This window comes from Pteropus vampyrus, unplaced genomic scaffold (assembly GCF_000151845.1).
Source record: "Pteropus vampyrus isolate Shadow unplaced genomic scaffold, Pvam_2.0 Scaffold72, whole genome shotgun sequence".
Classification (NCBI taxonomy): domain Eukaryota; kingdom Metazoa; phylum Chordata; class Mammalia; order Chiroptera; family Pteropodidae; genus Pteropus; species Pteropus vampyrus.
Genome location: NW_011888853.1, coordinates 1,392,155 through 1,404,867, shown reverse-complemented (window position 1 = coordinate 1,404,867; position 12,713 = coordinate 1,392,155). Strand labels below are relative to the sequence as shown.

The window sequence follows — 12,713 nt, the reverse complement described above, 5'->3', positions numbered from 1 at the left end:
GAAGGGGTGAATTTCTTCCTCCTCTGCCTGTCGTTCTATTCATGCCCTTAATGAATTGGATGATGCTCATCGCCCTAGGGAGGGTGCCCTACTTTACTGAATCCACCAAGTCAGACGCTGATCTCATCCAGAAACATTCTCATAGACACACCTCAAAATAATGTTTAATCTGGGCACCCACCATAGCCAGTCAAGTTCACTGACACATAAAGTTAACCATCACGACACGTACTCAAACCTAAAGCCAAATGAATATTCCCAAATTACTCTTGCTTGTGCACCGTCCAGCTGTTGGATCTTCCAACCTATTGGCACAGCCAGGAGCTGGCAGAAACTGCTTCTGAAGGAAGATGCACTGGGGAAGTCAGAGAGACGGGAGAGGCGCTGGTGATTGGAGAGTGATTGCTGGCAGATTTCTCAGTTTGGGTTACCATGGCACCAGCTGCTTAACGAACCCTCTCATTCTGTCTCATACTTCTCCATTTTGCTGTCTGTTGGCCACTTTCTGCCTTTTGGAAGCATGGTATGGCGAAAGGCACTTGAGCAGTCACGCCAGAGAATTCTGGGTCCAGATCCTGACACCATCACGTATAATATGCTCCTGGCCAGTTGGTTTACTCTCTGATCTGTTGGCAAGGTAATTGGGAGGAGGAGAGATTAATATATATAAACTCTTTGTTATGTGAAAAAAGACCAATAAACGATAACCAAAACAAACAAACAAAAAAATCAAGCAAACTTTCAGAGGTGTCATTTCATGTTTTGGTTTTTAAATTTTTTTATTGAAGTATAATGTACAAACAGAGAGTTATACAAGTCATAAATATACAGCTCAGTAAAATTTTAGGAAGTGAATATTTTTTTGTTGTCACCACTCAGATCAGATATTCATGCCTTCCTGTGGGCACCTTCCACACTGTATCAGGGTGGCCCTGTGCCATCCACAGCTATGGCAGAAGCGATGGTGTATGAATTCTAGGGATAGGTCACAAAATATATTGCCTCTTGCTCTCTCTTGGGTCACGCACGCAGGTCAGCACTCCGATTCGTGACCCTCAGGAAGTGTGAGATAATAATTGTTTTCAGCCACTACGTTTTTGGGGGAACTTGTTATCTGGAGGTCGACATCTAATATAGTGGGACCACAGTTGCCTAAGGGACAGTCTCTGCAGCCAATTCAATCCCTAGTCATTCCCTCAATCACTCATTCACTTAAATTCAGCAAATATTGATCATTAGCTGACTATTTGTCACATGCTGCATGCATTGGGCACTGGGTCATTCCGGGATGAATAAAACAGACCCCAAATGCCACTCTGATATAAGCTATATCCTAGTGGGGAGATGGATAGAAACCACCAAAACAACAACAAAACAATGTTTGCTGAACTATAGAAGAAATAAACAGGGATCAGCGATCGAGACAGGCAGGGTGACCCCTGGGAAGGGTGGTCAGGGAGGCCTTTCTGAGGAGGTGACATCCAAGGGCAAGCTAAAGGACAAGAAGAGGCAAGCAGTGAGAAGAGCTGGGGAAGGGGACCAGGGAGAGGGGCAGCAGGTGCTCAGGCCTGGGGAGGGAGGAGCACTGTGGCGAGAACGTAGGGCCTCCCTGGGGTAGGGGTTGGGTCCACTTGGGGTGCGCAGGCCAAGCAAGGACAGTGGTTTTATTTGCGGGGTACGGGGCAAGGAGTGATGTTGAGCCCCAAGGACTTCTGCTGAAGCGCGCTCTTGCTGATGAGAAGAGAGAGGGCGTGAGGGGAATTAGGAGGAAGAGGGATGTCACCGTGGTATCGAAAGGAGAGGGGACTCTTGCAATATTGGGGGGCCAGGGGGGATAGGGCCAAGGAGAGAGAGTTAGAGTAAGGACTTCTGGGGACTGACAGAGAGAGGGATCTCGGATTACGGGATTCGGGTCCCGGCAACGTGGGGGAGATTTTGCCCTCGATCGTGATGGAATAGTGTGGAAGGGGAGCAGATCTGGGGAGCGAGCATTTAGGGGGAAATCGACGGGCCTGGGCTGTGTGTGATGAGGCCGAGAAGCTGGCATAACCGGGGAGAGGTATTAAATAGGCCTCCCTCCCGTTCCAGGGTACACTGACCCTGAGGCCATCGTGTCATGAGAACGAGCCTATCTGAGTTAGGACGGACCTGACCCCACCTCTTGGGAAAGACCGTCCCCATCTCTGCACCTCGAAGAGGCCCCTGGTCGTCGCTGTGGCCAGTGCCTTTGGGCAGATGGCCCTCTGGTCCTACGGCCGCTCTCTCTGTGCCCCTGGATGGAGGGGGGCAGCTTCAGCTTCCCAGAGCCCCTAGCTTCCCATTCAGCATCTTCACACTTCTCCTTGCCTGTCCTCGGTCCGCTGTCCTGAACCTCACAGCAGAGGTGACTTTCAGAAGCAGGAAGTGTGAAGCGTGAGGCAGGCAGAGGGTTGGCATACGGCTGCTCCATGTCTGTGTCTGGGGCACAGGAAGATACACGAGGAGAGGAGGCTCGGCCTGAGGGAGCTGCAACTTGGACGGGACCCCAGAAGCAAGATGAGACCTCCGAAGGCATCTGAGGTGCCACCAACCTGTGCAAGAAGCAGAGTTGGGAGTCCCATGGGGGCAGCGCTCCCCATGGATGCCTGAGGCTGAAGGCTGGGAGAGCATCGCATCTCTGTGGTCATCGCCAAAGCCAGAGAGGGCGCAAAGGTCTGGCCTTCACCCCCAGGACTATACACTTTGACCACAAGGAAGTGACATTCCATAGAGGTGGGGATGCCCCACTGAAGAGGAGATGTCCCCGCTTGGCTCTGCTGTGTGGGGACATTTGTGACACAGTGAGAGGAGCAGCTGTGGCCCATGGGGAAGGAGAGCAACCCCGTCCGAGGGACCTGGCCCTGTCCAGTCAGTGGGACTGAGAGAAGCCAAGGGCACTGAGAGCCAGGGCACCTTCTCTCCCTAAGCATCCCGCACACCGACCAGCTCCGACGCTGGACCCCAAACCAGACAGGACAAGGAAGCAGAGAGGCCCAGAAAAGCAGAAGTGGGGACACAGAAATTGGACCTCTGGGAGGAGGCTCCACCTTGTCGACACCTAGGGCCTGGCGCTGCTGCAGGGGACGTCTGTGCTGCAGAAATGACCCTGAGGGTTGGGGCTGCATGACTGTCTGCAGCCCTGCTCCTTCTCCTGGGCCCTGGGGAGCAGGGCTGTGCCTGGGCGGGGAGCTCTGCCCTGAGTGGGAGACAGGAAGGGCTGGGCGCAGGGGTGCCCCGAGGGGAAGGAGGACCTGGGAGGGAGGAGGGGACGTAGGGAAGCTTCCACGAGTGGCCCGCACCTGCCTCAGCACAGAGCAGGTGAGTCTCGTCCATTGCGCCAGACAGAGCAGCTTTGGTGAGAGGGAGCCTGTGATTGTCACCTTAATCACAGTCAGAGATGAGGTCTTGGCACATCCATCTCTCTCTCTCTCTCTCTCTCTCTCACACACACACACACACACACACACACACACACACACACACACACACGTGCACATGCCCACAGTTTTTATTCATCCGGCCTCTTGTCTCCATGGACACCCTCCCCTGTGCCACCTCTGTGACAAGGGAGCTACTCGCCCCTTATCCTCTTGCCTGGTCTGAGGGAAGGCCTGTCCCTGTCATGGCCTCTGGACTCCGAGGGCCCTGAGGGGCCCACATCCCAGGACACCCCTAGCCCAGGCCATCTGGCGGGGAGCTGAGACCAGCTGTGTCTTCCAGGCTCTCTGTCTCTGAGTGGCCCTCAGCACCGTGACGGGCACTGTCGGGGGATCCCTGAGCACGCAGTGTCGATATGAGGAGGGGTTCACAGAAAATAGCGAAATTTGGTGACTATTGCAGAGACCGCAAGGTCAGAGAGAGAAGTGAGGAGTGGCCGTGTGTCCTTCGGGGGCCATCCTCAAACCTCACCTTCACCGTGACCTTGGAGAGCCTCACATGCGCGTGTGGGATCCGCAGGCCGTGGGCTCGGGACCTCATCTTCTAGGTCGTGGTGTCTGTGTTCCCAGGTGAGCCGCACACAGCCTCCCCTTGAACCAGATCCGAGCTGCCTGAGCTGTCCCTGGTCACCCGTTTGTCAGGAAAAACATGGAATCAAAGAGCTCCGGGGGGTGGGGTGTCAGTGGTCAGGACACAGCGTGTGCGTGTGCGTGCGCACGAGCGTGGTATGTTGTCTGCACACACACAAGCATATGCACAACTCTGGTTGTTCTAGACCTTTCTGTGTACTTCGCCCTGACAGTCCCAGGCCTGAAGCTGTCCTGGGGGAGGGCAGCATTGGGAATGACCCCGACTCGAGATATGCTGCCTTGCTGTCCTCACGAGGCTGTGTCTCCTTTGAAGGAGACCCCATGTCTCTTCCTAAACCGCTCTCAGCTGTCCCTGGGAATAGGACCACTAGGGCACTTGCTCCTCTGACTCACAGGCTGTCCTTGACCCTGGGCCTGAGAGGGTTGTTTCCATAGCTTGGCTATTGTGAATGGTGCTGCAATGAAAATTATCTCTGCGAGATCTTGTTTTCATTTCCTTTGGGTATATGCCTAGAAGTAGGATGGCGGGATCATATGGTAGTGTTTTTTTGGGGGGGGGCAGGAGGGGGACCACTATATTGTTTGCATCAATTTTCATCCCCACCAACAGTGCACAAGGTTCCCTTCTCCCCACATTCTTGCCAGCACTTGTTATGTTTTATCTTTTGGGCGATGGCCATTCTCACAAGCATTAGGTGCTATCTCACTGCGGTTTTGATGTGCATTTCCCTGATGATTAGTGATGCTGAGCACCTTTTCATGTACTTGTTGGCCGTCTGCATATCTTTTTTGGAAAAATATTCGCTTCCTCTGCCCACTTTTTAAATTCGATTGTTTGGGTTTTGCTCTTGTTATTGAATCATATGAGTTTGTTTATATATTCGGGATATTAACCCCATACCTGATACATGATTTGTAAATATTTTCTCTCATTTTGTAGGTTGTCTTTTCATTTTATTGTTTCTTTTGCTATGCACCAGGTTTTAAATTTGACACAGTCCTACTTATTCATTAATGTTTGCTTTTGTTGTTTGTGTTTTTGGTGTCATATCCAACGATTCTTGCCAAGGTCAATGTCAAGGAACTTTTCTCCTGTTTTCTTGTAGGAGTTTAGTGGTTTCAGGTCTTATGCTATGAAATCCCCTACGGTTATTATATTGCTGTCTATTTCTTCCTTCAGACGTGTTGGTATTTACTTAATATATTTAGGTGATCAGATATTGGGTGGATATATATTTACAATAGTTATATCCTCTTGATGAGCTGACCCTTCAATTATTATATAATGACATTCTTTGTCCTTTGTTACAGTTTTGACTTAAAGTCTATTTTGTCCGATATAAGTGTAGCTACCTCTCCTCTCTTTTGGTTTTCATATATGTAAAATATCTTTTTCCATCCCTTCACTTTAAGCCCATGTGTGTCTTTAAAGCTGAAGTGAGTTTCTTTTATGTACTATATGGTTGGGTCTTGTTTTTTTTTTTTAATTAATTTTTTAAATTAATTTTAATTAATTTAATTTAATTTAATTTTTTAAATTAATTTTTTAAAATCCATCCAGCCCTTTGATGCCTTTTGATTGGAGAATTTAATCCATTTACGTTTAAAGTAATTATTAACAGGTAAGAACTTTATTTTGCCGTCTTATTAGTTATTTTCTGGCTGTTTTGTGGGTGCCTTGTTCCTTTCTTCCTCTCTTTCTGTCTTCCTTTGTGAATTGATGATTTTCTATGGTTGTATGTCTTGATTCTCTTCCTTATCTTTTGTGTGTCTACTGTAGGTTTTGCTTATGGTTACCATGAGGCTTATGTAAAGCATCCTTAGATATAATAGTCTATTTTAAGTTGACAACAACTTAACTTCAGTCACATACAAAAAGACTACTTTTCATTCCCCCTCCACATTTTATGTTTTTGATGTCACAATTTACATCTTTCTATGTCGTGCATCCACTAACAAATTATTGTAGCTAAAGTTACTCTTAATACTTTAACCTTATATTAGTTCTTTAATCTTACATGTAGTCTTCTCTGTACAGAGTAAAGCCTATTAAAATATAATTCTTTTCAGCTTCATAGGTAGACAATCAATTCATCTATAACTATTTAGAATTTTGTTTCTTCCCTTTCTATTCTCATATCCTTTGTTTCTTTTTCTTGTCGTATTGCTCAGGCTAATCAAAGTGTCCAGCAAAGCGGTGATTATGAGCATCCTTGTTCTTCTACTTTTAAAGAAAAGACTTCTCATGACTTGCCATTGGTTTTAACGTTTGCTTATAGATATCCTCCTCTTCCCAGTTTGTCATGAAAAGTAATAGATTTTACATAATGCTTTTCATACAGCTCTTTGCATAATTATGTGGTTTCTCTCCTTTGCTCTATTAATTTGATGAATAGATATATAAATTTGTATGCTAAAACAAGCTTATTCCAGTTCCCCAGAGAAATGAAAATGATAAAGTAGTAATCTGGCTTAGTCCTCTCTGAGAAAACCTGAGCAAGACTCATATCTCAGACCCCTTTGCTGTTTCCCTGGTACATGACTAAGCCTCTTGCTCCTCTCAGACCTTCTGAATGTGTCCTGAGCCACCACAACCACAGGACTTCCAGGGAGAGCTCTTCCCTCACAGCTGGCTTTGGACACCTGGGGAGAAATACCCTCACCTGCTTCCCAAAGCTGTTCTTCAAGAGTTTTAGCAACTGGGTTACATATATATATCAGGATCCTAATTAAATTGTCGGGTTAAGGTTAGAATTTGTCTTGTAACTAGTGAGGAAACCCAGTCTACCAGCTTCCTCTCAGCCCCCCGTCCCGGGCTTGTTTTATCTACTATTCATGTGCCCTGGACACAAATCATAATACAGAGTGCTAACCCTATTCCAGGATTTTGTCCTCAGAACTGCACATACATTTTCTCATTTAATTCTGAAAACAACTCTCATGAACCCAACTTACAGATGCAAAGAATGAAGCTCAGAAAGGTTAAGTAAGTTGTTCGCAGTCGCACAGCTTATAGGTGGTGCTTGTGGGGTAAAGCCCGGGTCTGTCTGATCCCACAGCTTGTACCCTTACACTTGGCTGGAACACCTGAACAGATGTATCTTGAGGTATGCCAAGCACTTCACACCTGACGGGGTGGGGACCCATGATTGTAGAGGAGAGCCATTTCTGGAGTTGGCATGCAGAGTGTTGTACTCCTTGAACCCAAGGTCCGATAGGTCAGATACCCTCTCGACCCTTCCACAGACACATCTGCCCCCACTCCCCCTCACCCTGCACAGCACCCTTGCTTCCTCTTTTGTACCTAGTGGAGACTCTCATGTCCTCTGACACAAACTTACTAAGAAACGACACTCTTTTTGCTGAATAATTAAAAGCAGGAAATACTCACTCTATAAAAGGAAGTGAATGAGTAAAAAACTCAAAGGTGATCTGGACAAGCAGAAGGTGCAAGTCTGGCCTCAGGCAGAGCTTCAAGTGACCAGCTGGGATCCTAGTTTGCCCTCCAGTTGCGGGTCAGAGGGGCGATGAGTCGGAGAGACAGGACCATGTGGCTGTCCCCAGCTCTGCTGCTTCTTGGCCTCCCAGGTGAGTGTAGCTGGGGCCTCGGGAACTTGGCACTCCAGGGGCAGGGCAGGGCAGGGAGCATCTGTCCCAGGTACAAAGAGAAGTGTCACATCTGGGGAAATGAGAGGTGGCTTTGTTAATTCATTCAGCAAAAGCTCATTGGGGTCCTACTTCATGCCAAGCATGCGGCAGGCCCTGAGGACATGAAAGGAAAAGAGAAACAGGAGTGGTTGTTACAAAGAGGGCCCCGAATGGCTCAGTGGGTGAGTGAGACATACGGATAAACCACGGCTGGTTCCGGGACACAAGGAGTCACGCAGAGGGAGCTCTCTGTGTGCAGGGTGACGTGAGGCCGGACGTGAGGTTGCAAAGGCAAAAGACAAGCGTATGCGGGGCCTTAAACACCACGCCTGGAAACTCAGGCTTCCGAAGAGAAGATTGCTCAGGAGCCCTGTGGGAGTCGGGGGGGGCGCAAGTATCTCCTCTCTTTGTGGAAATCCAGTACAGACACTTAGAGGACATGACGGAGCAGTTTGCACAATGTACGCCATATGTGTGGGTCACACAGCCCTCTCTGGCTGTCTGGGGACTGGCCATCTGCCACAAACAAACCGGGTCACAGAGGGACCAGAGGAAATTGCACAGTCGGGGAGTTGGGAGACTTGAGTTCTGGGCCTGATAGGGGTGCATGACACGGGCGGGCCCCTCATAGTTCCAAGACCTGGCTTCTCATGGGAACAGAAAGTCACTGGAGCCCTAACGATGGAGGACTCGACTATTCAGATCAGATATCAATAGACGAGGGCCGTGGGCTTTCCCCGAATTCTTGCTGCCTTTGTTGATTTTACCGATGATGATACTTGTCAACCAGCTGTGAGGGCAACTTCTCTGGGATGGCCGTGTTCTTTAAGCAGGACTCCAAATGGCCCGGAATTCCCCAAAGACAGCAATTCAGAATGTCTGCCTCTCCCCCTGGGCTCCAGCTTTGCATTCGAGTTCAGAGACTCCCCCATCTGCTCCCGCTCTTGATCTCAATGTCCAGCTCACCGGAGGCCAAGGAGAAGGGTTTAGGTAAACCGTGCCTGAGCTCACGCTTTCTCACACACACTCACACGACACACACAGAGGAGTCAAACCCACACAGCCACGTGCGGTCCCACCTCCGTATATGGCTCTATTCTCACACACTCCTATACAGTCACATTCGCATACTCATCCGGGGTCACAGACACATGCATGTATTTACTCACAGGGACACCAAGTGACACACAGACTTGCACACACTCTGCACTCTCACGCACATACTCATTCAGAGTCTCCCTCACATGTACACGCCCCCCCAAAACACTCTTCTCCCTCAGATGAAGGCTGAGACCCGCCATGGCTGATCTGTGGCTTGGGGAGGGTGGGGGGATGTAGAGACAACACGGGGCGTCCCTCCTTACTCCGACTCTGTGAGTGAATGTGAGCAGGGGGTGAACTTAGTCAAGGATGAAAGAAAAGCCAGCTCATCAAGTTTTCACCTGTAGACCACCATTAGCTGCCGTGGGGTTACTTCTGTGAAGGGAAGGAGAAAAAATGGATATGGTGATGCCAGGATCACCCGGCTTCCAGTACGACGTGCTCTTATCTGCTCAGTTACGTGAGCCCCCAACCACCCTGCGAGGGAGGGAGGGTGCTCGGTAAGGGTTGCAGATGGAAGGCCAGAGCCCTGTTTTGCCAATGAGGAAAGTGATGCACAGATGGCCAGGGGCACAGACCTGCACCCCAGAAATGACTCTTCGGAACTTGGGCTGGCATGACAGCACAGGGACATCAGCAGAGAGACACCTCGACCCATCCGTGCAAATAACACGAGCGCCAATCCCATTACGCGCCCCCTGCTTTGAGCTCTCCTGTGGCTGCCTTTGTCTCATTTGTGTGCCATTTGTCACTTGCTATCAGCCCCAGACAAGGAGCTCAACAAAATTTTTCAATTTTGAGATAAGAGTATTCACACAAGGATTTCACAGACGTGGTAAACTTTCCTGAAGGATGAACACACAGGAAGAAGGTTACATCTCAGACTCATGAAAACAAAAAATGGAAATTCAAACGGCCTTATGCTTTTAAAGCCCAGTGGCCTTGTTCCCTGGAATTCTGCTGCTTGCTGACTACTGTCCTACATTTCTACCTCTCTTTTCCTTCCAACAAACTCAAAAATTCACGTAGGCCTAATTAATAGTTCCATTCATCATAATCTGTATTTATAAAAACATTCTGCGTGTTTTTTAAAAATGAGCCCAATCACATTATGAGTGATTTACTGTCAGATTAAGCGGGATGGACGAAGCTTCTATCCAGAAGCAGAGCATCTCTTCTCTGCTGTTTGTGATCGCACCTCTATTTGCTTCTGTAGCTGTGTTATTTTTTTTTTAAGAAAGAAAATGACCCTATCTGCTGATTCTTGCATTCGTTTTAAATTTACATCAGTGCTATCTCCTAACTGACTCCTTTTCTATTTTTTTTAAAAAATTATCTTTATGGTTTTATTAGTTAATGATATTGTAAACATTTTAATATAATCGAAATATTTAGTTTAGAAAGTGAAAATCCCCCCCCCCCCCCAACAAAAACCAATCTCAGCCCTAACCACTTTTAAAATTTACGACACATATTTCAGATTTTTTTCCTACTCGTGGGCTATAAAAAAACAAACAAAAACAAAACCCACAGGAATGGAATCATAACATTCTGCTAAGCAACTTTTTAAAACCTAGTCATAATATATCTGGGACATCTTTCCCATCATTATCCGTGATTAGTTTTTTTCCTTTCAAGCATGTTAGAGATGGCCTCTAATTTCCTAGCCCATTCTCCCATTCATGGCATTTGAGTCTCTTTCTAACCTTTACTGTTGCAACAGTATTGCGATTAGCATGCTTATACTCGTTGTCTGTTGGTATGGAGATTATAGTTAATCCTAGAATCAAAACGAGTATGTCTATGATCACGCCGATCAGCTTCTTTTCAAAAACAATCATAAATCTGATTGGTACCTACTCAGTCCAGACACTGCACAAGCTATGGGGCATGTGGGTGGGAGGAGAGAGAGAAAAAGCAAACACGAGATCTCTGCTCTTTGGGACAGAGAGAGCATCCTAGCAGAGGCAGCAGAGAGAGAGGCTGCTAAGGGAACTAAAATAACAACGTGGCATTCAGGTTCCGATACAGGGCTGCGGGAGCGATAGGAGGAAGCGGTTCTGGTTGGGATGGGGCATAAGACTTTGCAAAGGAGGCTGAACCTCGAAGGGGACATTGAAGGTTACAGTAGACAGGCAGGGGTTGGAGAAGGGGTTTCCAGAAGGAAGAAGGACGTGGGCGATGATAGAGCTGTCTGGGAGGACACGACAGAGCCAGGGGAAGAGAAGTATGGGAGTGAGTCAGAGCACAGAGTGAGAGGTGTGGGGAGCCAGGAAGTGGCACAGACAGGGAATTTGGATCTAGATTATAGAAAGACTTGAATGCCACACCAAAGCATTTTAGGTTGTTCCGAAGCAGGAGCGGTCCTGAGAGATTTTTAAGTGCTCACGGCGACTGCAGATAAGGACGAGGGAGGGACAATTTCAGCGCACACCTCTGGCAGCTCTATGCAGAGGAGAGTGGAGGTGGGGTGCAGCTGGAGGTGGGGTGCAGCAGGAGCTGGGGAAACCTCTCCAGATGAGCACCCGACCTGTCGACAGGCTGTTGCAGTGATCCCCGAATGTCTGGCGTTTGACACGTATCCAAGTCTTACAAACGACCCGCAAGGGAGAAAGCAGCATCGCCATTTTAAAGAAGCCAGACTCAGAGGTTCAGTACCTTATCAAATTTCCCAACTAGTTTGTGGTCGACGTGTATTTCTGTGCCCAAAACACATTCTCTCTCTGCTGTGTCACGCTGTTCTTGTGGACTGCGAAAGCAGAGAAGGAAAGAAGAAAATCATTTTGAGAAGCATTTTGGAGGCAGAGTTGACTACGTCGGTTACCAGTGGGTTGTGGAGAGAGGTGGGGACAGATCGACAGAGACGCCAAGTTCCCTAGAGAGGCCGATGCAGTTGGTTTCACGGGCCTGAGGTCAGTTCTGCTGGTTTAATACTACGTTACTTTCTGACACAGGTTTATTGTCTTACAATTCCAAAGTGGTCTTACGAGCTAAGATCAAGTGTAGGCAGATTGCGTTCCTTCTCGAGGCCCTAGGAAAGAATGTTTTCTCTCCTTCCCCAGACTCTAGAGGCTGCCCCAAACCGTGGTTCGAGACCCTTTTCTCCATCTGCAAATCTCTCTGACTCTGACGCTAACCTCCCTTCAATCTATAAGGACCCTTGTGATGGCATCGGACCCACCTGGCTAACCCAGGGTAATGTCCCCATCTCGAGGTCCTTAATTTACTCACAACTGCAGAGTTTCTTTTGCCATGTGAGATGACATGAGCGCAGACTCTGGGGATTAGGGCGTGGACATCTTTGGGGGGCAGTATTCTGCCAACCACAAATGCAAACCTCAAGGAAACTAAAATAGCTTCAGGGAGAAAGTCAGAGGTGTGAGGAGGTAGCGCCTTCCTGTTGCTAGCAGAGACACCCTACCCCCGACTCCCCAGCGGGGCTCTGAGGCTCTGGAGCTGCGAAGTGGTCAAGAGAGGCTTCTGCCATGCTCCTCTGCTGCGCTGTGCTTATTCATTTCCAGGTGGTCAAGACACAAGTGGCCATTGCCAAGGGCAGGGAGCATATCTGAACACGGTCCATTTAACTGGTGTCGATCCACAGAACAGCAGATACCTGTTCAACTTATCCGCATCTCTAACCTGTTCCACTCCCATCAGGCCTTTGCTAGTCTGTCCACGGGGATCTCCCCACTTGAGGGTGGAAAGTCTGAGGAAGACTAAGTTCAAGGGGGAAGAGGCGGTGCACTGAGTTCTGTAACTATCACATCTGGGGTAGAGATATCCAGTGAGTGTTTGTAAACGGTAGGCTGGAGCCAAGGAGAGAATGTGGGCTACAAATAAGGATGTAGGAGTCATCGGCATATAGGCAATAACCAAACCCACGGCACTGGAGAGTCGTTCCAGGGCACTGGAGTGGAG

The 12,713-nt window shown here is 48.4% G+C and overlaps 1 protein-coding gene across 1 annotated transcript in view; it reads left to right on the top strand.

The window, feature by feature from the left end:
* Positions 1-7,489: 7,489 nt before the first annotated feature.
* LOC105293327 (CMRF35-like molecule 7) overlaps positions 7,490-12,713 on the top strand; it is a 9,594-nt gene continuing 4,370 nt past the window's right edge. Inside the window, exon 1 of the mRNA XM_011361889.2 lies at positions 7,490-7,634. Coding sequence (XP_011360191.2) covers positions 7,574-7,634 — 61 coding nt within the window. The 5' untranslated portion in view covers positions 7,490-7,573. The remainder of the gene's footprint in view (positions 7,635-12,713) is intronic.